The 21800-nt window shown below is 47.7% G+C and overlaps 2 protein-coding genes across 8 annotated transcripts; both read left to right on the forward strand.

Annotated features, from left to right (window-relative positions):
* The first annotated feature begins 5183 nt into the window (after positions 1–5183).
* On the forward strand, positions 5184–20524 carry LOC148144405 (uncharacterized). Of its 6 annotated transcripts, none has more exons than XM_087974721.1 (2): positions 5184–5246; positions 18979–20524. In XM_087974721.1, exon 2 carries the CDS (start codon positions 19387–19389, stop codon positions 20437–20439), a length of 1053 nt encoding a protein of 350 aa, XP_087830847.1. In that variant the 5' UTR covers positions 5184–5246; positions 18979–19386; the 3' UTR covers positions 20440–20524. The 6 variants fall into 6 exon arrangements, with proteins under 6 accessions (XP_087830847.1, XP_087830849.1, XP_087830851.1 ...); XM_087974723.1 differs by lacking the exon at positions 5184–5246 and adding an exon at positions 11408–11477; XM_087974725.1 differs by lacking the exon at positions 5184–5246 and adding an exon at positions 14764–14958.
* On the forward strand, positions 11410–17544 carry LOC148144406 (uncharacterized). Of its 2 annotated transcripts, XR_015751474.1 has the most exons (3): positions 11410–11477; positions 12660–14537; positions 16674–17544. XR_015751474.1 is itself a non-coding variant. In XM_087974753.1 (2 exons), the coding sequence occupies exon 2, from the start codon at positions 13053–13055 to the stop codon at positions 13950–13952; it is 900 nt and encodes a 299-aa protein (XP_087830879.1). In that variant the 5' UTR covers positions 11410–11477; positions 12660–13052; the 3' UTR covers positions 13953–14724. The 2 variants fall into 2 exon arrangements, 1 of the variants encoding a protein (XP_087830879.1); XM_087974753.1 differs by lacking the exon at positions 16674–17544 and having other exon boundaries at positions 12660–14724.
* Positions 20525–21800: the final 1276 nt, after the last annotated feature.

The raw sequence follows: 21800 nt of genomic DNA on the forward strand, positions 1-21800 counted from the left end.
AATGATGTGGCAGCGAGGAACTCCAAGCCCCCACCCACCTCCCAATTCAGTCTCTCACGACCAGACTGTGCAACAGTTTCTTCCCCCAAGCCATCAGACTCCTTAACACTATATGATTGGACTCTCTTTCTATCTGAAACTTTTGCATAACTTTGAATTGCTGCTAGAAAAATGTCTATTATTTATCATTCTTTTATTATGCCATAACTTGCGTGTTTTGTACTTCTGGTCCCTCAAAGTAGAGGAGATGACAGAAACATTGGATGCTAGTGAGAGAACGTTCACAAAATTAATCCCGGGAATTGACGTGTTTGCTAAAGATGCAAGGTTGAGTAGCTTAGTTACACATTCATTTGAGTTTGGAAAAATTAGAGGAGATCTTAATGAATAAATATCAGAATCTTAGTGGGCCTGAAAGGTTAGTTGCCAAAAAGGTAATGTTCATTTGTGGGAGAGTCTCAGACCAGAAGGAATAGTCTCTAATCTTAAGTGTTTGCATATTTATGATGGAGATAAGGTGGATATCTTCTCTGAGGGTAATGACTGACAGGGCTATTGAAGTTCTATCACTAAGTATAGTCAAGGCAGATGGTGGGCAGAATTTTAATCAATAATAAGGCATTAATGTGGATTATAATATTAGACATTATGGTAATGAATGGTGGAGCAGATTCAATGGGCTGAATGGATTATTTTGGTTGAAGGTTTTGTAAACATCCTGTGGGATTTTGACAGGGCAGATATGGATAAAATGCTTCAACCTATGCATGATATTCAGACCTAGGGTTCCACAGGAACCAGAATTGTCTGTTTTGAATTTCTATCCTGTCCAGATGGTGATGCTTCCTGTAATCTCCTTTTACAGGGTATGAGAAAGGGAAGGAATTGCAGGCAGAAATATCAAAACAAGACAATCATCATCAGCCTTTGAATCTCTCAGGATTTATTATTTCTCTGCTGCCCTGTCTGCTTCGAAAGGTTTCAATCATCAGTGAGACTGAGGCACACAGACCTGAGTGAGAGTGTCCCAGTGAACTGACTGTGGGAAGAGCTCTAAGCGGATACACAGCCTGAAATAGCAACATCCCATTTGCAGTGGCAAGAGACAGAACACATTCCATGTGAGTGGTCTTTCAACTGGTTGTCAAACCTGGAGAGAGATCAGGACTTCCACGTGATGGAGAAACCGTGGAAATGCGAGGATTGCAGGAAAGAATTCAAATTCCTGTGTCTGCTCGATTCCCATCATCGTGGTCACACCAGGGAGAGGCCATTCACCTGCTCAGTGCGTGGGAAGGCATTCGTTCACCTATCCACCCTGGTGACTCACCAGTGGGTTCACACCGGGGAGAAGTCATTCATTTGCTCAGTTTGTGGGAAGGACTTCACCCATTCGACTTCTCTGCTAACTCACCAGTACATTCACACCAGCGAGAAGCCGTTCTCCTGCTCCACCTGCAGGGAGCACAGATTCCTCTGCCCTGCAGATACACCAGTGTGTTCACACCGGAGAAAGGCCATTTTCTTGCTCAGTGTGTGGGAAGGCCTTTAGTCGGTTGTCCCATCGACTGAGACACCTCTTCAGCCACACCGAGTAGAGAGTTTTTTAATTCTTTGTGTAGGTGTGACTTGTATTAGTATTCAAGATAGCACACATTCACTGGTCAGTTGAGCATCTATTAAGAGTCTCTTAATGATTTGGAACATGCAGTGACATCAGGAGGTATATACCTGAAATGTTTGACTCTTTGAAGAAATCTGAGTTGGAAAGTGTGGCACTATAAGAAGTACAGCAGGTTAGGCAGCATCCGAGGGGCAGGAGAGTTGATGTTTCGAGCATAAGCCCTTCATCAAATTCCAGCGCCATACTTTTTGACACTGACTTTCTAGTATCTGCAGTCCTTGCCTCTGAGTCTGTGACGAAATCTGCCCGTGTAAAGATTGGCTCCACTTTCTCCCTTCCCAGTGAGGCTGTCAGGATGATTACATGGGTAAAAGAGAGAGCTCTTCCAGTGCTGAAGGTTGGATAATTAAAATTAGGAAAAATAAATTTTCTTACTGCGGCTACAATCCTGGTAGCTTATGTGAGAAATGCCTCAAGGTATTTGGACATTGTCAGAGTCTGGTGACCAACTGAGATCCACGGTTTGAACCACACAACAAGTGGCAGGATGGAGGGGGGAATGTAGACATGGGTTGTGTCCCTACCATAGAGCCATAAAACTCCACTGCACAGAAACAGACCTTTCAGTCCAACACGTCCTTACCGACCAGATATCCCAAATTGATGAGGCCATTTCTGGAATACTATGTTCAGCTCCAGTCTCTCTGCTTTGGGAAGGATTTAACACTTAAACGATTCAGAAAAAGTTTACAAGGCTGTTGCCAGGGTTGAAGGGTTTGCGGTAAAGAGAGAGGATGAATAGGCTGGGACTGGTTTTCTCTGAAGCATCAAAGGTTGAGGGGTGACCTTTATAGAGGTTACAAAATCATGAGTGGTATGGATAGGGTGAATACTGATGCTGTTTCCCCAGTGTGGGCGAGTCCAAACCCCCCCCCCCCGCCCCCAGGATAAGGAATGGAAAGAGGGAGACATTGCTTTGTTCCCAGATGTTGCCCAGAGGAAGGGAGTCTCCCTTTGAAACAGGTAGATAAGATAGTGAAGAACATGTTTGGTATGCCTTCCATTTTTGGTCAGAGCATTCAGTATAGGAGTTGGGAGGTCGTGTTGCGGCTGTACAGGATGTTGGTTAGGCCACTTTTTGAATATTGCATGCAATTCTGGTCTCCTTCCTATTGGAAGAATGTTGTAAAACTTGAAAGGATTCAGAAAAGATTTACAAGGATGTAACCAAGGTTGGAGGATTTGAGCTATATTGAGAGGCTGAAAAGTCTGGAGCTGTTTTCCCTGGAGCATTGGAGGCTGAGGGGTGACCTTATAGGGATTATAAAATCATGAAGGGCATGGGTAGGATAGAAATATTGGGTCACAGACTTTAACCTCATACTTTCAATGCATTATCTGAGCTGAGATGGCATCTATTGTTAAAGCTATCTTGAGAATGTAACTTTTTAAAAGTTTCTGGGATTTACATATGAAGGAACCAAAACTAATTCATCTTTTGAAAAGATGAAAGTTTTAAGCTAAATTTGTTTAATATTACATTCCTGAACAATAGTCTTGTGTGATTCCAGGCAGCTGGCCAATGACAGACGAGCTGTTTGGAGCATGGAATATCAGTACCTGTCACCGTAGCTCCTATTGGCTCCTTTAGGAAGTTCTCCATATACACTTCGGCCTATCTGGCTGCATGAGGGTTTTCAGGTTTGTGTCCTGGATAATATGTGATCATCAGGCATCTGGCAATCTACAAGAATTGCCACCAATGTTATGTTTCTTTAACTGTACTGACCGTGATCACTTATTTTGCAATTTGTTTTTATTTTTGCAGGAAGACATACGGAAAGAAATATGAAAGCAAATGATACATCGACTTTTGACATAGCCACTTGATTCATTGGGACTAGAATATCAGCACCCATACAAATCGAGAAGAAATGTTTGTTTTTGTCTGCGTGAGAGATTTTGGATACTGGTGTGGCAGGAAGAACATTGAGACACAGATACGCAAGTGAGGAAGATTCAGGGCACTGACTGTGAAAGGCACTTTAATGATTAACTCAGCTTGGGGGATCAAAACCACACCACCAGAGACTGTTCACCTGTGTGTGCAGGAAGGATTTGTCGATTCTTCCACCTTACTCATGCACCAGCAGGTCCACACTGGGGAGAGACCATTCACCTGCCCGGAGTGTGGGAATGGATTCAGTCAGATGTGCAACCCTGTGGACACGCCAGCGAATCCACACCAGGGAGAGGCCATTCACCTGCTGTCAGTGCAAGAAGGGCTTCACCAGTTCCTCCCACCTGCAGAGGCACCAGTGAGTTCATGTGCCATCGCAGGGCAATTGAAGGAGTGACAGCTGAATGCCATTATCAACTGGACGATCAACCCAGTTCTGGGGACTCATGGGTTCAAATCCTGCCACGGCAGATGGCGGAATTGGAATTCGGTCAGAAGGATTGAGTTCAGAATTGGTAGGGGGGGAAAGACATCTGATTCACTCATATCCTTTTTAGGGAAGGAAATTGCCGTTGTGGGAAAGGATTCACTCAGTTGTCCTAGCTGCATTCTTTACCCAGTCTGGCCTACATGTAGCAGTATGGTTGACTCTTGACTGTCCCTCCTCCCCCCGGGGAGAAATTTACTTGAATGACGGTACGGTGGCTCAGTAGTTAGCACTGCTGCTTCACAGCACCAAAGTTCCAGGTTCGATTCCAGGCTCTGGTGACTGTCAGTGTGGAATTTGCATGTTGTCCGTGTCTGCGTGGGTTTCCTCAGAGTGCTCCGGTTTCCTCCCACAGTACAAAAATGTGCAGGCCAGGTGAATAGTCCATGTTAAATTGCCCATAGTGTTAGGTGCATTAGTCAGAGAGAAATGGGTCTGGGTGGGTTACTCTTCGGAGGGTTGGTGTGGATTGGTTGGGCTGAAGGGCCAGTTTCCACACTGTAGGGAATCTAATCTAATCTAATCATATCCGAACCTAACCATATCCCTCTAAACCCTTCCTATTCATATACCCATCCAGATTCCGATTAAACATTGTAAATGCACCAGCCTCCACCACTTCGTCTGGCAGTTCATTCCGTACACACACCACCCTCTGTGCGAAAAAGTTGCTTCTTCGGACCATTTTAAATCTTTCTCCCCTCATCTTAAACCGATGCCCTCCAGTTTACAACTTCATCTGCCCTGGTGAAAAGACTTACAAAAGTTGAGCAGCCAGACAAAATGCAAAAAGAATACAACGTCGAGCTACAGGGAAAAATAAAATTGTGGCTCCAGCCGTTTTTTCTCCTTTTGGCCTTTAGATTCTTTACATCCGTCATTAACAGTAGTCCCCAAAGCGCACACTGCGCATGCTCCGAGGTGTCAGCGAGGAAGGCGCATGCTCACCGGTGTCAGCAAAGTAGTACGCATGCTCCTCGAAGTCCGAAGAACGGCACGCGTCTTCCTTTTGATGGACCAATGGTAAAGCCTGGAGGACCGGATGGAGATTGGTCCTCCTGCCAGTTAGAGCACTCCTATTGTCTGAATGCAGAAGGAGGACCATAAGCTTCTGTAGCTGCTGTGAAGATTGAGCTTCAGCCCAGACTGTAACTTGCTTCTTCTGTCCAACATCTGTGAGTACAGCACTTTCTTTTCTCACCCCCTTTTCCATTTAGTTTTCATTTTGGTGTTCAATTATAGTCATAGAGATGGACAGTACGGAAACAGACCCTTCGGTCCAACTCGTTCATGTCGGCCAGATATTGCAACCTAATCTAGTCCCGCTTGCCAGCACCCAGCCGATATCCCTGTTCATATATAGTGTTGATTTGCAGCAGCTGAAAGGAAAGGGAGTGATTCTCTGGGGTGGAGACAGACTCAGGAAATGTTGGACCAGGTCTGTGTCTCAGTTGGCAAACACATGGCAAATGCAGTACCTCAATGTGAAGCTATAGCCTTTGCCGTGGCAAGAAAAGCAGAAAGGTGGTGCGTTTTTAAATGTGATACATTGGGATGTGGAGAAAGTGAGGATTGCAGATGCTGAGGATCAGAGTTGCACCCATATTCCCAATTTCTTCATCTCCACTGCATCTGCTCCCAGGAGGACCAGTTCCAATACCGAACAACCCAGATGGCCTCCTTCTTCAAAGACTGCAATTTCCCCCCAGACATGATCGACAATGCTCTCCACCGCATCTCCTCCACTTCCCGCTCCTCTGCCCTTGAGCTCCGTCCCTCCAATCGCTACCAGGCCAGAACCCCACTGGTCCTCACCTACCACCCCACCAACCTCCATATACATCGTATCATCCGTCGTCATTTCTGCCACCTCCAAACGGACCCCATCACCAGGAATATGTTTCCCTCCCCTCCCCTATCAGCGTTCCGAAAAGACCACTCCCTCCGTGACTCCCTCGTCAGGTCCACAGCCCCCACCAACCCAACCTCCACTCCCGGCACCTTCCCCTGCAACCGCAAGAAATGCAAAACTTGCGCCCACACCTTCAGATTCCTGAAGAAGAGCTCATGCCCGAAACGTCGATTCTCCTGCTCCTTGGATGCTGCCTGACCTGCTGTGCTTTTCCAGCAACACATTTTCAGCCCACACCTTCCCCCCCCCCCCCTTAGTTCCCTCCAAGGCCCCAAGGGATCCTTCCATATCCACCACAAATTCACCAGCGCCTCCACACACATCATTTACTGCATCCGCTGCACCCGATGTGGCCTCCTCTACATTGGGGAGACAGGCCGCCGACTTGCAGAACGTTTCAGAGAACACCTCTAGGACACCCGGACCAACCAACCCAACCACCCCGTGGCTCAACACTTCAACTCCCCCTCCCACTCCACCAAGGACATGCAGGTCCTTGGACTCCTCCATCGCCAGACCATGGCAACATGACAGCTGGAGGAAGAGCGCCTCATCTTCCGCCTAGGAACCCTCCAACCACAAGGGATGACCTCCGATTTCTCCAGTTTCCTCATTTCCCCTCCCCCCACCTTGTCTCAGTCCCAACCCTCAAACCCAGCATCACCTTCCTAACCTGCAATCTTCTTCCTGACCTCTCCGCCCCTACCCCCACTCTGGCCTATCACCCTCACCTTAACCTCCTTCTACCTATCGCATTTCCAACGCCCCTCCCCCAAGTCCCTCCTCCCCACCTTTTATCTTAGCCTGCTTGCCACACTTTCCTCATTCCTGAAGAAGGGCTCATGTCCGAAACGTCGATTCTCATGCTCCTTGGATGCTGCCTGACTTGCTGCACTTTTCCACCAACATATTTTCTGCTCTGATCTCCAGCATCTGCGGTCCTCACTTTCTCCTAAAAGTACAGCTAATCAGGCAGCATGAGAGTTGATGTTTTGGGCACAAGCCCTTCATCAACAATGATGTGTAGATGTACAATAGGACCTCAGTGTCCTTCTGCACCAGTCACTGCCAGTTGTCGGACAGGTGCAGCAAGCTATCAGCAAGGCAAGTGGTATATTAGCAAGAGGAATTGAGTTCAGAAGTGGGGATGTCTTCCTTCTGTTAGGGGGGTCATTGAACGTATTCACTGCTGAGTTCATCTGATATTTTGAACAACAATGAAATGGATGTTTATGGGGGATATTAAGAAAATGGTTTCAAGACCAGCATAGAACAGTTACAGTGTCAGACAGCACAGAAACAGCCCCTTCAGTCCAACTAGTCCATGCTGACTATGTTCTCTAACTAAACTAGTCCCACCTACCAGTATTTGGTCCATATCCTCTGAATCTTTCCTATTCAGATACTTATCCAAATGTCCTTTAAATGCTATAACTGCACCACTTCCTCTGGACATTCATTCCACACGCGAACCACTCTCTGTAAAATGAAAAATAATGTCCCTCATGTTTTTCAAATCTTCCTCCTCTCTCCTTCAAAATTTGCTCCCTAATCTTGAAACCCCCACCCAAGGGAAAGGACATCTGCCATTCACGTTAGCTAGATCTGTCATGATTTAATCAACCTCAGTAAGGTCACCTCTCAACCTCCTCTGCTCCAATGAAAAATGTCCCAGCCTGTCCACCAAAATGTAGGTATATTCATATCCAGTTATGATCTGTGCAATACTGGTCCAGGCACGAAAGACCAAATGTCCTAGTCCTGCTCCCAATTCTCACCCTCTGTGTCCAGGACAGCAAGAGACCATAACACATTGGAGCTGAGATTAGGCCATTCAGCCCATCAGGTCTGCTGATAGCACACAATCGCAGCTGATAAGTTTCTCAGGCCCATTCTCCTGCTTTCTCCCCGTAACCCTTGATCCCCTTGATACTCAAGAACCTGTCTACCTCCGTCTTAAATATTCTCAATGACCTGTCCTTTACAGCCTTCTGTGGCAATGAATTCCAAAGATTCACCACTCTCTGGTTGAAGGAGTTTCTCCTTATCACAGTTCCAAAAGGCCTTCCCTTTACTCTAAGGCTGTGCCTTCAGGTTCTTGTCTCTCCTACCAATGGAAACATCTTCCCAACATCCAGTCTGTCCATGCCATTCAGTATTCTGTATGTTTCAATTAGAGTGTGGGCCTGTGTATCAGCATGAACCAGACCCTTCAGGATGAGATGCAGCAGGAATTAGGTGGGATTAAGATTTTCAGCTTCTAGGGAATAAGAGAGTTTGCTATAAATGGGAATTGAGCAGATGGGTCATTGGGCCGAGGAGTGGGAGATGGAGTTTAATTTAGACAAATGTGAGGAGTTGCATTTTGGTCAAGCAATCCAGGCAGAACTGACACAGTTAAGGGGAGTGTTGCTGAACAAAGACCTTGGAGTGCAGGTTCATAATTCCTTGAAAGTGGAGTCTCAGGTAGCTACGATAGTAAAGAAGGCATTCAGTATGCTTTCCTTTCTTGGTCAGAGCATTGAATATGGGAGTTGGGAGGTCATGTGGCCGCTGTCCACGAAATTGGTTGGGCCACTTTTGGAACACTGCATTCAATTCTAGTCTCTTTGATATAGAAAAGATGTTATGAAACTTTGAAAGAGGTTGGAAAAGATTTACAAGGTTGTTGCCAGACGTGGAGGGTTTAAACTACTGGGAGAGGGAGAATAGGCCAGGGATATTTTCCCTGGAGCATCAGAGACTGAGGGCATTGACGTTGTAACGGGCATGGATAGGGTGAATACCCAAGATCTTTTCCCCGGGATGGTGCAGTCCAAAACTAGACGGTGCATATTTGAGGTGAGAGGAGAATGATTCATAAGTGTGGTTGTGAAGATTGGACTTTCAGAGCAGCTGTCAAAGATGTTTTGCCATGACTAGGAGCAGAAGTTGTAACAGTAAAATCTTTCATTTATGAGCAAACAACTGAGTGAGTGAGTCCGTCCGGGATTTTGGGTGTAAGTGGGAATTCATTGCACTTTGGGGATGCAGCCCTTCCCTATCCAGTCATTTCTGCTGTTGGGTGAGACTAGACCTCAAGATTAGGGGGAGTAGCTTTCAAACACCGATTAGGAGAGAATCTATGGAATTCTCTGCCCAATGAAGCAGTAAAGGCCACTTCAGTATATTGAAGACACAGTTGGATGGGTTTTTGCATGGTTGGTGAATTAAGGGTAGCTTTGACAATGCAGGGAGGAGGAGCTGCGATGATCTTAATGAATGGCAGAGTAGGCCTGACAGGACAAATGGCCTACTCCTGCTTTTATTACTATGGAACTATAACCCTGCATTTCCCATGGCTAACCCAGCTTCAGGATGACAAGGATTGGATCCTGAATATTGAGGGGGTAGTCAAATGGGAAGCGAGGTCAAGGTAGAGGGTTGGCACTGCTAATCAAAGCATTGATCACAGGGTAGTCTGGTGTCAGCTCAGATTTCAGGTCCTGATTTCTCTGTCCTCTGTTGATCTCCCTGTTCGCTTAGAGTAAGATGTTGGCCTGTCAGCTCTGCTGGATTTCTGCTGAAGCTTTGACACCCATTTTTACACCATTTGGAACAATAAAACATTGGGTCAATTTCCCTGTTGTCATAGCAGGGAATCAAACAAGAAAAACGAATCAAAATTAAAAATAAATAGATCATCGTGCTTAATGTTTGTTCACTAGTAAGTAAACCAGAATAGGGTTCTCCCAGGATTCTTATAGTGCCCTATTTTGAGGAATTCTGTCCCTTACATCTAACTATTAGTCCCCAGCTATAATTTACAACAACATTTACAACCACAGAAATAAAGCATGTTATCTCAATGTCTGTGTGATATGCAGCACAGAAATAGACTTTTTATTTCTCTCATGCGTGTGTGTGTATACACACAAGTCCATTGCAGTGAATTTGTATTTGCAGCATTATATTTGCCGATACATTCTATTTTGCTCCTAAAATGAACAATCTCCAGGCAGTCAATACATGTAGTATTATGTAAATTCAACTTTTGAAAATAGAACCAGCCTGACTCAAGGTTAGGATACAGACAGACTCTGATCTCACACCTTTTCATGCATTGTCTGAGCTGAAATAGTCGTAGAGATGTACAGCACAGAAATAGACCCTGCGATCCAACTTGTCCATGCCGACTAGATATCCCAACCCATCTAGTCCTACCTTCTCACACCCACCCCATATCCCTCCAAACCCTTGCTATTCATATATTCCATCCAGATCCCTTTCAAATGTTGCAATTGTACTAGCCTCCACCTCTTCCTCTTGCAGCTCATTCCGTACATGTACCACCCTCTTTGTGAAAAGGTTGCCCCTTAGGTCTCTTTTATATCTTTCCCCTCTCACCCTAAACATATGCCCTCTAGTTCTGCCATTCCCCCCTCCCCCCCCCAACCCCCCACTCTCCTCCCCCCCCCCCAACCCCCCACTCTCCTCCCCCCCCCCAACCCCCCATCCCCCCCCCCCCCAACCCCCCCTCCCCCCCCCCCCCAACCCCCCCCAACCCCCCATCCCCCCCCCCCCCAACCCCCCCTCCCCCCCCCCCCCCCAACCCCCCCCCCCCAACCCCCCCCAACCCCCCCCAACCCCCCATCCCCCCAGACTGAAAGATGTCATCTTTTGTTATAAAACCATAGTTATCCCGAAGGTGCCTTGCAGGAAATTGTGGGATTTACATATTTGTGATACCTGCAACACATTCTAAAAGATGAAAGATTGCACAATCCAGGTTTGTTCAATAGATCATTTCAGTGGCAGGGCACTGTCATGTTTTTTCATAAATTCTATGCGTTATGATCTTATTCTCCACAACCACCTGAAGGAGCAGCGCTCCAAATGCTACTCCTTTCAAATAAACCTGTTGGATGATAACCTGGCGTTGTGTGATTTTTAACTTTGCCAATCCACCTTTACCTGGACAATGCTAAATTACCCATAGTGCCAGGGTTGTGCAGGCTGGGGTGGATTAGTCAGGGGGTGAATGTCGAGGAATGGGTGTGGGTGGGTTACCCTTTGGAGGGTCGGTGTGGACTTGTTGGGCCGAATTGCCTGCTTCCACACTATGGGGATTTGTTGAAGGGAAGGGATTTTCCCAACTGTGCAGGGCAGCGCCGGCCGTCCGGAGCGGGCGTAATGCGGGTCAGTCTGACACCGACCGCAGCAGGCGCAGTGAGGGTCAGCTGGACGCCGGCCATCCGCAGCAGGCGCAGTGAGGGCCAGCCGGACGCCGTCCGTCCGGAGCAGGAGCAGTGAGGGTCAGCCGGACGCCGTCCGTCCGCAGCAGGCGCAGTGAGGGCCAGCCGGACGCCGTCCGTCCGGAGCAGGCGCAGTGAGGGCCAGCCGGACGCCATCCAATCCGAGCAGGCGCAGTAAGGGTCAGCCGGACGCTTTCCGTCCGGAGCGGGCGCAGCGAGGGCCAGCCGGATCCAGGCCCTCCGGAGCACGTGTAATGCAGGTCAGTGGGACGCCGGCCATCTGGAGCAGGCGTAATGCGGGTCAATCGCACGCCGGAGTCCGGAGCCGGCGCAGTGCGGGGGCTGGGTGTTGGCCTCGGTCCGCCCTTGTGAATCATTATTGATGTCACAACGCGGAAGTGGCCCTGTCAGTTTCAGAGTGAAACTCTTTCCGTCTGGGCAACTCTTCATCCTGGGGGCGAGAGAGAGAAGGGAGGGACATTTGTTCACTTTAGCAACTGGAGTGAACAAACTCCACTATGAATCTTAATTACCCGTGTGAGTGAAGATGGAACTATAGGTTGTTTTCCCTAGCGCGGCAGTGTCTGAGGGGTGACCTTATAGACTTGTATAAAATCATCAGTGGTGTGGATCGGGTAAATAGACAAGGTCTTTTACCTGGGATAGGGGAGTCCAGGACGAGGTAGTAACAAGGTTTAGGGTGAGGGTGGGTGGGGTGGACATTTAAAAGCATCAGAAGGGGCAAATTTTTCACGCAGAGCCTGGTGCATGTTTGGAATGAGCTGCCAGAGGAAGTGATGGAGGTTGGTACAATTACAGTATGTAAAAGACATTTGGATTGGTGTATGAATAGAAAGGGTTAAGAAGCATATGGGCCAAGTGCTGGCAAATGCAACTAGATTAATTTAGGATATCTGGAAGACTTTGGCTAAAGGGTCATTTTCTGTGCTGTATATCTCTATGACTCTGGCTTTCCACTAATGTTTGCCACATCTGTATGTTCAGTTTCTCTCTGGTGTCAGTGTTAACGCCTTGATGTCTCATTTTGTTCCCCTCTTCCTGGGGGCGTTAACCATTTTGTATCTGGTTGTTCCTCAAGAAGCTGCATGGCAGGTTCACCCTGAATTAACATTTTTGTTTGCTTCCCAAAATTAGACCTGTTCGCTCTCAGCAGCAGCATCCCAATGTCGTGGAAGATATTAACTTTCAGGTGGAGTCATCCAAACTTCAGAGAGGTGTCAGTCTTGATATTTTTGCTTTTCTGCCCCAGTAAGATCCTGAATCAGTACCTTCAGGAGAATTAGTTAAAAGGGAGTGAGAACAGAGAGAGAGAGTGGGATGGTGCTTTCAATTTTGTGGAAAATTCTGCAGAAAGTAGAATTGCTTGTTCTGAGTTTATATTCTGGACTGACAGTGATGACATTTGTAATCTCTTTTTACAGAGTATTTGAAGATAGAAGTTTCAAATCAACAGATGAAGGGCTTATGCCCAAAACATCAACTCTCCTGCTCCTCAGGTGCTGCCTGACCTGATGTGCTTTTCCAGCACACTTCTCAACTCACTGTACGGCATCTGCAATCCTCGCTTTGACATCAATATCTGACAGTCACTCAATCCATTAGGACCTCAGCAATTTTCAACTTAGATTCTGTGAGAAGGAGCAAAGCTTTTTGGTTCCTGTTTCAGTACATTTTCAGCATCAGTGGGACTGGATGAGAGACCCACTGTTGAACCGCACTGAATGTGGAGCCTGGAAGAGTGATACGGCCTGGAACGAGGAATTCACGGTGGGGAGAGGCTATACACGTGTTTGTGTGCAGCTGAAGCTTTGGCCATGGAGAATCCTGAGGAATCTCACCCTGTGGAGAAACCGTGGAAGTGTGGCGACTGTGGAAAAGGCTTCCGTGTCCCGTCTGCCCTGGAGATTCATCAGCGCAGTCACACCAGGGAAAGGCCATTCTCCTGCACCGAGTGCAGGAAGGGTTTTACCCAGGCCTCCACCCTGCTGAGGCACCAGCTGGTCCACACGGGGGAGAGGCCATTCTCCTGCCCTGAGTGCAGGAAGGGCTTTACCCAGGCCGCCTCCATGCTGAGGCACCAGCGGCGCCACACAGGGGAGAGGCCCTTCAGGTGTCCCGAGTGTGGGAAGGGCTTTACCCGGGCCTCCATCCTGCTGACCCACCAGCGGGTCCACACAGGAGAGAGGCCATTCCCCTGCCCCGAATGCGGGAAGGCCTTCAGCAATTCCTCCCACCTTCTGACCCACCGGCGTGTCCACACGCGGGAAAGGCCCTTCAGCTGTCCCGAGTGTGGGAAGGGATTCAGTCAAGTGGGCACCTTGAGGAAGCACCAGCTGCTCCACACCGGGGAGAGGCCGTTCAGCTGCCCCAAGTGCTGGAAAGCTTTCAGTGATTCCTCTGCCCTGCTGAGACATCAGCTGGTCCACACGGGGGAGTGGCCTTTCGGGTGCCCCGACTGCGGGAAGGGCTTTAGCGATTCCTCCAATCTCCAGACCCACCGGCGGGTCCACACGGGGGAGCGGCCCTTCAGTTGTCCTGAGTGCGGGAAGGCCTTCAGCGATTCCTCTAATCTCCAGACCCACCGGCGGGTCCACACAGGGGAGAGGCCCTTCAGTTGCCTCAAGTGCGGGAAGGCCTTCACCTGCTCCTCCCTCCTGCGGAGGCACCAGCGAGTTCATTTGCCATCGCAGGGGGTTGAAGGAATGACAGCCTAGTGCCATTATCAACTGGACTAACAACCCAGTTCCGGCGAATCCTGCCGCGGGAGATGATGGAATTGGAATTCGGTCAGAAACCTGGAGTTCAGTATTTAACGATGAAACCATTTTTCGGGGCAAAGAAAACCCCCATCTGACTGACTCATGTCCTTTTTAGGGAAGGAAACTGTTGTTAGGGGAAAGGATTCACTCAGCCGTCCCAGCTGCATTGTTTCCCTGGTCTGGCTTACGCATGACTGACTCCAGACCTACAGCAGTGTGGCTCTATCTTTTTTTTCTCCCATTGGCCTTTGGATAGTTAGAAACTGTCAGTAACTCCATCTCCACAGAGTCTACTACGCATGCTCCTCAGTGTCAGCAAAAACACCGCGCATGCTTGTAGCTGTCCGCAAAAACGGCGCTATGTTGTTTTGATGGACCAATGAGGAGTACTGGAGGACCGGTAGGAGTCTAGTGTTCTTGTTAAACACAGCCTCTCTATTGTCTGAAGGTGGACCATTAGCTTCTCAAGCTGCTGCTGCTTCTCTCTATGAATGAAGATTGAGATTCACCACAGACTGGAACTTCCTCTGTCCAACATCTGTGAGCACAGCGATCTCTCTTCTCTCCCCCTCTTCTACTCTTTTTTTTCATGCTGGGGTTCAATTTGTGACTTGAAGCAACTAAAAGCAAAGGGAGGGAATCCAGGGAGGGGACAGACTGGAAAAGTTGGTCCAAGTCTGTGTCTCAATTGGCAAACACATGGCAAATGTATTACCTCAGTGTGAAGTTATAGCCGGTGTTGTGGAAAAAGAAAACAGCACAAAGCATTGTTTAAATGATCATATATTGGGATGGCAGAAGCTGGAGATCAGAGTCAAAAAATGTGGCACTGGAAGCACAGCAGGTCAGACAGCATCCGAGGAGCAGGAGAGTTGATGTTTCAGGCACAAGCCCTTCATCAGGAATGTTGTGTGGATGGACAAAGAGGTCTCAGCGTTTTTTCACACCAGGAGAAATTGAGGTCTGCAGATGCTGGAGATCAGAGTTGAGAGTGTTGCTGGAAAAGCACAGCTGTTCAGGCAGCATCAGAGGAGCAGGAGAATCGACGTTTTGGGCTGATTCTCCTGCTTCTTGGATGCTGCCTGACCTGCTGTGCTTTTCCAGCAACATGTTCTTCCACACCAATCAATGCCAGTTGTCAGACAGGTGCAGCAAGCAATGCGCAAGGCAAGTGGTATATTAGCAAGAGGAACTGAGTTCAGAAGTGGGGATGTCTTCCTGCAGGTATGGGGTCACTGAATACATTCAAGGCTGAGTTCATCTGATATTTTAAACAACAATGAATTGGATGGGTATTGGGGAAGGCAAGAAAATGGTTGTGATGACCAGTAAAAGAAGAGTTAAAGTCAGACAACACAGAAACAGACCCTTATCCGAGGATGGATGTGGTGTTCCCTACATTGGACAAACAGGCAGAAAACTAGCCACTAGGATATATGAACATCAACTAGCCACAAAAAGACATCACCCACTATCCCTAGTATCCTTACAGATGCATGAGGAAGGACACCACTTCGACTGGCACAACACATCCACCCCAGGACAAGCCAAACAGAGACACGCATGAGAATTCCTAGAAGCATAGAATTCTGGTTGGAATGCTATCAACAAATACATTGACTTGGATCCCATTTACACCCCCCCCCCGAAAAAGAACAGGAAATGACATTGCCATATGAAATGATGCCACCACAGGAAATGACATCACCAACCCAAACATCTAAATAGAAAGTGGGCTACACCACTGGTGCTTCATCTGGAGGCTCACTGCAGATGTTACCTAGTATAGTGATGGAAAATGAACCTTTCAGCTCAGCGAGCAAACCTACATCCAGAACCTCACCCTGAGCTACAAACCTTCTCAAAACTCACCAGTTTCATGGTCCAATCTGGTTGCTGAAATTCTTCATATTGATGGATCCACTCCAATTAAACACTGGGAAGAATGAAGCCACTGGTTTCCAGTTTTTGCATCCATCTTCATTCCTCAGCCTCCATTCTCTCCCTTATAACTCTCAGATTCAGCCAGGCTGTTCATAACTTGCTGCATTGGACTCTGAGAGGAGCTTCTGACCTGTGCCAGCACAAAGCCTCCTGTATCTGCCTCTGTCATCTCATTCGAGCCTGTCCCATTCCCAAAGTAGCTGCTGCTGCCGGAATCATCTTTGGTCCCTTCCTTACATCCAGGCTTGACTACTTCACTGCTGCAATCAATAATTTTACGCATTTGCCCTTCTGTAAACTTGAAATCATCTAAGACTTTGCTCTTGTATCATGGCAACAATTCTCATTCCTCTGTGGCACATGTGTCCACTGACCTGTGCTGGTGCCCATTCAAGCAACAACCAAATTTTAAAATTCTCATTTTAGTCTTCAAATCTCTCCAATGGTTTCTCCCATCTTTATCTTTGTAATCTCTGTATGTTAAGATGAGTGTGCTGCTCCAATAGTGAGTGTCTTTGAACAGAACTTGCAGGTAATGGTCTCCCATGTAACTGCTGCTCTTGACCTTCTTAACGGTAGTAGTTTGAAAGGAGCTATCTAAAGAGTTTTGACTTTCCAAACATCCTGATATTGCTTCCTTGATAATTGATTCTAACAACTTCCCATTAACAGCTGTTGAACTAACTGGTCTGCAATTTCTCACGTATTGCTTCTCTCCCTTTTTGAATACAGGTGTTACATTAGTATTTTTCCACTCCAGTGGATTCATAAGATATCAGAGGCCATTCAGCCCAGCAAGTCTGCTCCGTCACCCAATCATGGCTGAAGTCAACTCCTTTCTGGCGCTTTCTCTTCGTAACCTTTGATCACCTTGACAATTAAGAATCTACCTATCTCAGTCTTAAATAAACTCAATAAATCTTTCTTGTGTCCAAGGAATTTTGGAATATTGTAACTAATGTATCCACTGCCTTTAGTACATTAGAATGTGGGCCATTAGGCCCAGGGGACCTGTCCGCCCTCAATCCCGATAGTGTACCTATCGACGTTGATTGTTTAAGTTCTACCCTTTCTACAGCCTCTGACTTGCCTGTTCCAATAGGGATAGTATTGCTGTCCTCCAATGTGAAAGCTGAGGAAAGTTTTGATTTAGCAGCTTTGCTATTTCAGTGTTCCCCTATTAACTCAGCGGTTTCACCTTCCAAGGGACCAACATTTACTTCAGCGATTCTGTTCCCTTCAGCATTCCAATACAAGCTCTTGCTATTCTTTTTGATATTTTGTGTTGGGTTTATTTCGCAATTTACCTTACCTATTTTTATGAAATTTATTCATATCCGTTTGTTTATGTCTGAAAGTTTCTCAATGCTTCAGCCTTCCAGAGGTCTGGAATAACATTTCTGAAAATTGAAAGAAAATACGTTCAAACTTAAAAGAAACTCACCTTGCAAGTGGCTGGGGGCGGGGAAAGCGATCGCCCCGCCCCCATTGTCACCGAATTCTTGGAGGACTCCTCCGACCGCGCCACTTCGGCGGTGATGACGTCACCAGGAGGGACCCGCCCCCTGAGTTGGCGCATGTGCAATGGGACAAAGACAGTGTGACTGAGTGCGGATGAGGAATGGCGCCGGCAGCTGAAGGAACAAGAACAGGAGCCGCTGGAAAAGCTGAGCAGGTCCGGCAGCTCGTGTCGGGAGGAATGTGAGGAGGTGTTTCGGGTCCGGGGATTCTCCTTCAGAACAGGACCAGGTTTCAGGAACATCCCGGGGAGGTCGCCAGGCCCGAGCGCCAAGACCTGGCTCCTGCCCCCGGGGAGAGGAGACAGTGAGACAGGGTAGGATTGGGAACCGCGGGAGGAGGGAGACTGGGGAGTTTATAAACTCCTAGGGGGAGGCCTCAGGCCTCCAATAGAAGCCCCGCAGGCCCAGTGTTTACTTCACCGGCGAAGGAGCTCTCGGGTTGCCCGGGCAACCGGCCGCCAGCTTTGTGAGGGTCAGGCGCCTGTTGTCTTGGGACGGGGTTGTTGGATTGTTGTATAATATTGATCTCCTCTGTACTTTTAATCTTGAATATTTTTAAAATGTACACTGGCTTCAATTTCTGAATTCTAAGTACAGAAGCAAAATATAAACATCTCCTTACATGTATCCCAACACGTGCATAGGAGCCAAGACTGCCTCAAGATTTACTGAGGTGCTGAATCAATAGCTCTTTCCCTTTTGATTAATGAAGATGGTGCCCAGCAGACTCCTGCACACAGCCTGTTCTGTCAGCGTTTATGGGAGAGATATGATAGCAAAACCCGTGAAGCCAAGTAATTTGAAGTCACACTTTGGTGCTTTAATCCCCTCAAATTCAGCATTACGTCAAGGCTGTAGGTGTACCAGACTCCCGAGGACAGCCAGGATGGATAACAAAGAGGAGAGCTGAGGTGTTATCCTCGTCAAGCCTGTAACTTCTGCAAAAAACACCATCAAGTTAATTAAATGCAATGTCCCCTTCAGCAATCCCACGCTGGCTCTTCTTAATCCACCTTTCTCCATGTGACTACAAATTTTGACCAGAATAACTATTTCTGCTTTTCCACCAAATTTAAACTGGCTGCCCTCTAATTGCTGAGTATATCTTTACAACCTTTCTTAAACAAGGCTAAAGTGTTTGCAGTTTTCCAGTCACTTCCTCCAATTCCATGGAAGACTGTTGAATTATGTCGAATGCTCCCACAATTTCTGTCGTCCCTTTCTTCAAGATCCTTGGATATATTTCATCAAGTCCCAGTGCCTTGTCAACTTCTAAGTGCCAACAGCTTATCAAAGACTTCTTTCATATTAATTTTGAACTTATACAGTGACAAAGTCACCTTGTTGGTTGCCCCGTAAGAATTGATTAGAGCAGAGTGAGAACAGAGGGGGAGAGAGTGGGATGGTGTTTTCAATTTTGTGAAATAAGAAAAGAATATTCTGCAGAAAGTAGAATTGCTTGTTCTGAATTTCTACCCTGCACTGACAGTGATGAATTTTATAATTTCTTTTTGCAGCGTATTTGAAGATCTGAAGACAGAAGTTTCAAAATGAACAGGTACAGGCGTTATGCCGGAAACATTGACTCTCCTGCACCTCGGATGCTGCCTGACCTGCTGTGCTTTTCCAGTGCTGCGCTTTTTGTCTCTGACTCTCCAGCGACTGCAGTCCTCACTTTGACATCAATGTCTGACAGTCACCCAATTCATCAGGACCGCAACAATTTTCAACCATGATTCTGTGAGAAGGAAACAAACTTTTTGGTTCTTGTTTGAGTACTTTTTCAGCATCAATGGGACTAGATGAGAGACCCTACTGTTGCAGCGCACTGAGCGTGGAGTGTGTAACAGCTATACGGCCTGAAAACAGGAATTCACAGTGGGGAGGGGCTGTACAAGTGTTTGCGTATAGCTGAAGCTTCAGCCATGGAGAAACTGGAGGAATCCCGCCCTGTGGAGAAACCATGGAAGTGTGGTAACTGTGGGAAAGGCTTTCATGCCCCGTCTGCCCCAGAGACTTATCAGCGCAGCCACACCGGGGAAAGGCCATTCTCCTGCCCAGTCTGTAGGAAGGCCTTCAGCAAATCCTCTGACCTGCTAAAGCACCACCAGATCCACAGAGGGGAGAGGCCATTCAGCTGCCCTGAGTGCGGCAAGGCATTCAGCAGTTCCACCACCCTGCTGACCCACAAGCGGGTCCAGGCGGGGGAGAGGCCCTTCAGCTGCTCTGAGTGTAGGAAGGCCTTCAGCAATTCCTCCGACCTCCTGAAGCACCAGCGGGTCCACACAGGGGAGAGGCCATTCTCCTGCCCTGACTGCGGACAGGCCTTCGGTGATTCCTCTGCCCTGCTGACCCACCGGCGGGTCCACACAGGGGAAAGGCCCTTCAGCTGTCCCAACTGCGGGAAGGCCTTCAGCAAATCCTCTGACCTGCTGAAGCACCAGCGGGTCCACACGGGGGAGAGGCCGTTCTCCTGTCCCGAGTGTGGGAAGGCCTTCAGCTATTCCTCTGCCTTGCTGGCCCACCGGTGGGTCCACACCGGGGAAAGGCCCTTCAGCTGCCCCGAGTGTGGGAAGGCCTTCAGCAGTTCCTCCTACAGGCTGAACCACCAACGGGTCCACACGGGTGAAAGGCCTTTCAGCTGCTTAGAGTGCGGGAAAGCCTTCAGCAATTCCTCCAACCTACTGACCCACCGGCGTGTCCACACAGGGGAGAGACCCTTCAGCTGTCCAGAGTGCGGGAAGGCCTTCAACAGTTCCTCCCACCTGCTGACCCATCAGCGGGTCCACACGGGGGAGAGGCCGTTCCCCTGCACCGTGTGCGGGAAGGCTTTTAGCAATTCCTCCAACCTGCTGAACCACCAGCGGGTCCACACGGGCGAGAAGCCCTTCACCTGCTCTCAGTGTGGGAAGGGTTTCACACGCTTCTTCAACCTGCGGAGCCACCAGCGAGTTCACGCGCCATTGCAGGAGGATTGAAGGAGCAACGGGTTGGTGGTGGTGTTGGGTGTGGAGAGTGTGTGCGCTTTGACCTTGAGCTGTTTTTTTAAAAAGAACTATTTTTTCTATGCCTTTTTGCTGGGGGGAATCTGAAGCTGTAACAAAGTTGGTCACAGTAAAGTTTACCTGAACTTAACGTCGGGTTCAGGCTCTCATTGAAAGCTTTGAGCTCCAAATGGTTTTTGTTTTAAAGCTGCTCATTTCTTTCAGCCTCCTGCACTAAGTTTCCAATGTCGTGTATCAGATGGAGTAGTGAATGAGTAGCTACTATCGTTAGAAATTGTAAATTTTTCAGGAGTGCAGGTACTGCACCATTTCATCAGCATTGTAAAGTTTACTGGCAGCAGTAAAGGGTGTGGGCCGAGTTCACTAGAAACAATGTGGAGGGGCCGGTGTTGAACTGGGGTGGGTAAAGTTAAAAAGCACCTGGTTATAGTCCAACAGGTTTATTTGGATGCACTAGCTTTCAGAGCACTGCTCCTTCATCAGGTAGCTGTGGAGCAGGATCATAAGACACAGAATTTAAAGCAAAAGATCAGTGTCATGCAACAGAAATGATATATTGAAAAAAAACCTGGATTGCTGTTAAGTCTTTCATCTTTTAGAATGGGTTGCAGGTTTTGCTTCATTAATGTATAAATCCCAGAATATTTTTTAAGTCAGTCTCGAGATGACTTAAGGTTTTATAAAAATAGGTGACAGCTCAGCTCTCACAATGTATGAAAGGTGTGAAGTTTGAGTGTGTCTGTATCCAAATCTTGAATCAGAATGGTTCTATTATCAAAGTAGGAATTTATAAAATAATACATGGATTGACTACCTGCCGATTTCTGCTCAAAGCGCACATCGAATGTATCTGCAAATGCAAATTCACCACATAGACCCATGTGTATGTGTTTGCAAGTGTGCATGCTTGGTAACGTTTGTGTGATGGAGTATAAGCCTCTGAGAAGGTGTGTGTGGGGTGTGTTTGTATGTGTGTGTCTGAGAGACCATGTGTATGTAAGAGAGCGTGTGAGTGTATAATGTAGTGGAGTGACCCAAGGTCCCTGTTGAGACCATCCTCATGGGTTCCGAACTTGGCTATCAGCCTCTGCTTGGCCACTAAAAACAATTGAGCAGTTATACAACATGCATTGGAGCGTACTGGGTGGAACTTATCTTTTGCTTTGCAGAAGGTGGGAGGCTCTGGATGAGAGCAAACACATGCTGGAAGACCTTCAGCTCAGAGTTGGAGCTGGAAGCCAGGCTGCATACACATCAGGGGAAAACTTAACCAGCTTTTTATTCCGGGTAATGGTCATTCATCTCCAGACAGAGCCTTCTCATTGGGTCAGTGG

Source organism: Chiloscyllium plagiosum, unplaced genomic scaffold (genome assembly GCF_037043375.1).
Source record: "Chiloscyllium plagiosum isolate Xiang-an unplaced genomic scaffold, Cpla_swu_hap1 HiC_scaffold_27, whole genome shotgun sequence".
NCBI classification, from domain to species: Eukaryota; Metazoa; Chordata; class Chondrichthyes; order Orectolobiformes; family Hemiscylliidae; genus Chiloscyllium; species Chiloscyllium plagiosum.

What these genes read in the sequence shown, in the direction of transcription:
- LOC148144406 (XM_087974753.1), top strand. Translation starts at nt 13,053, where the DNA reads ATGGAGAATCCTGAGGAATCTCACCCTGTGGAGAAACCGTGGAAGTGT.
- LOC148144405 (XM_087974721.1), top strand. Translation starts at nt 19,387, where the DNA reads ATGGAGAAACTGGAGGAATCCCGCCCTGTGGAGAAACCATGGAAGTGT.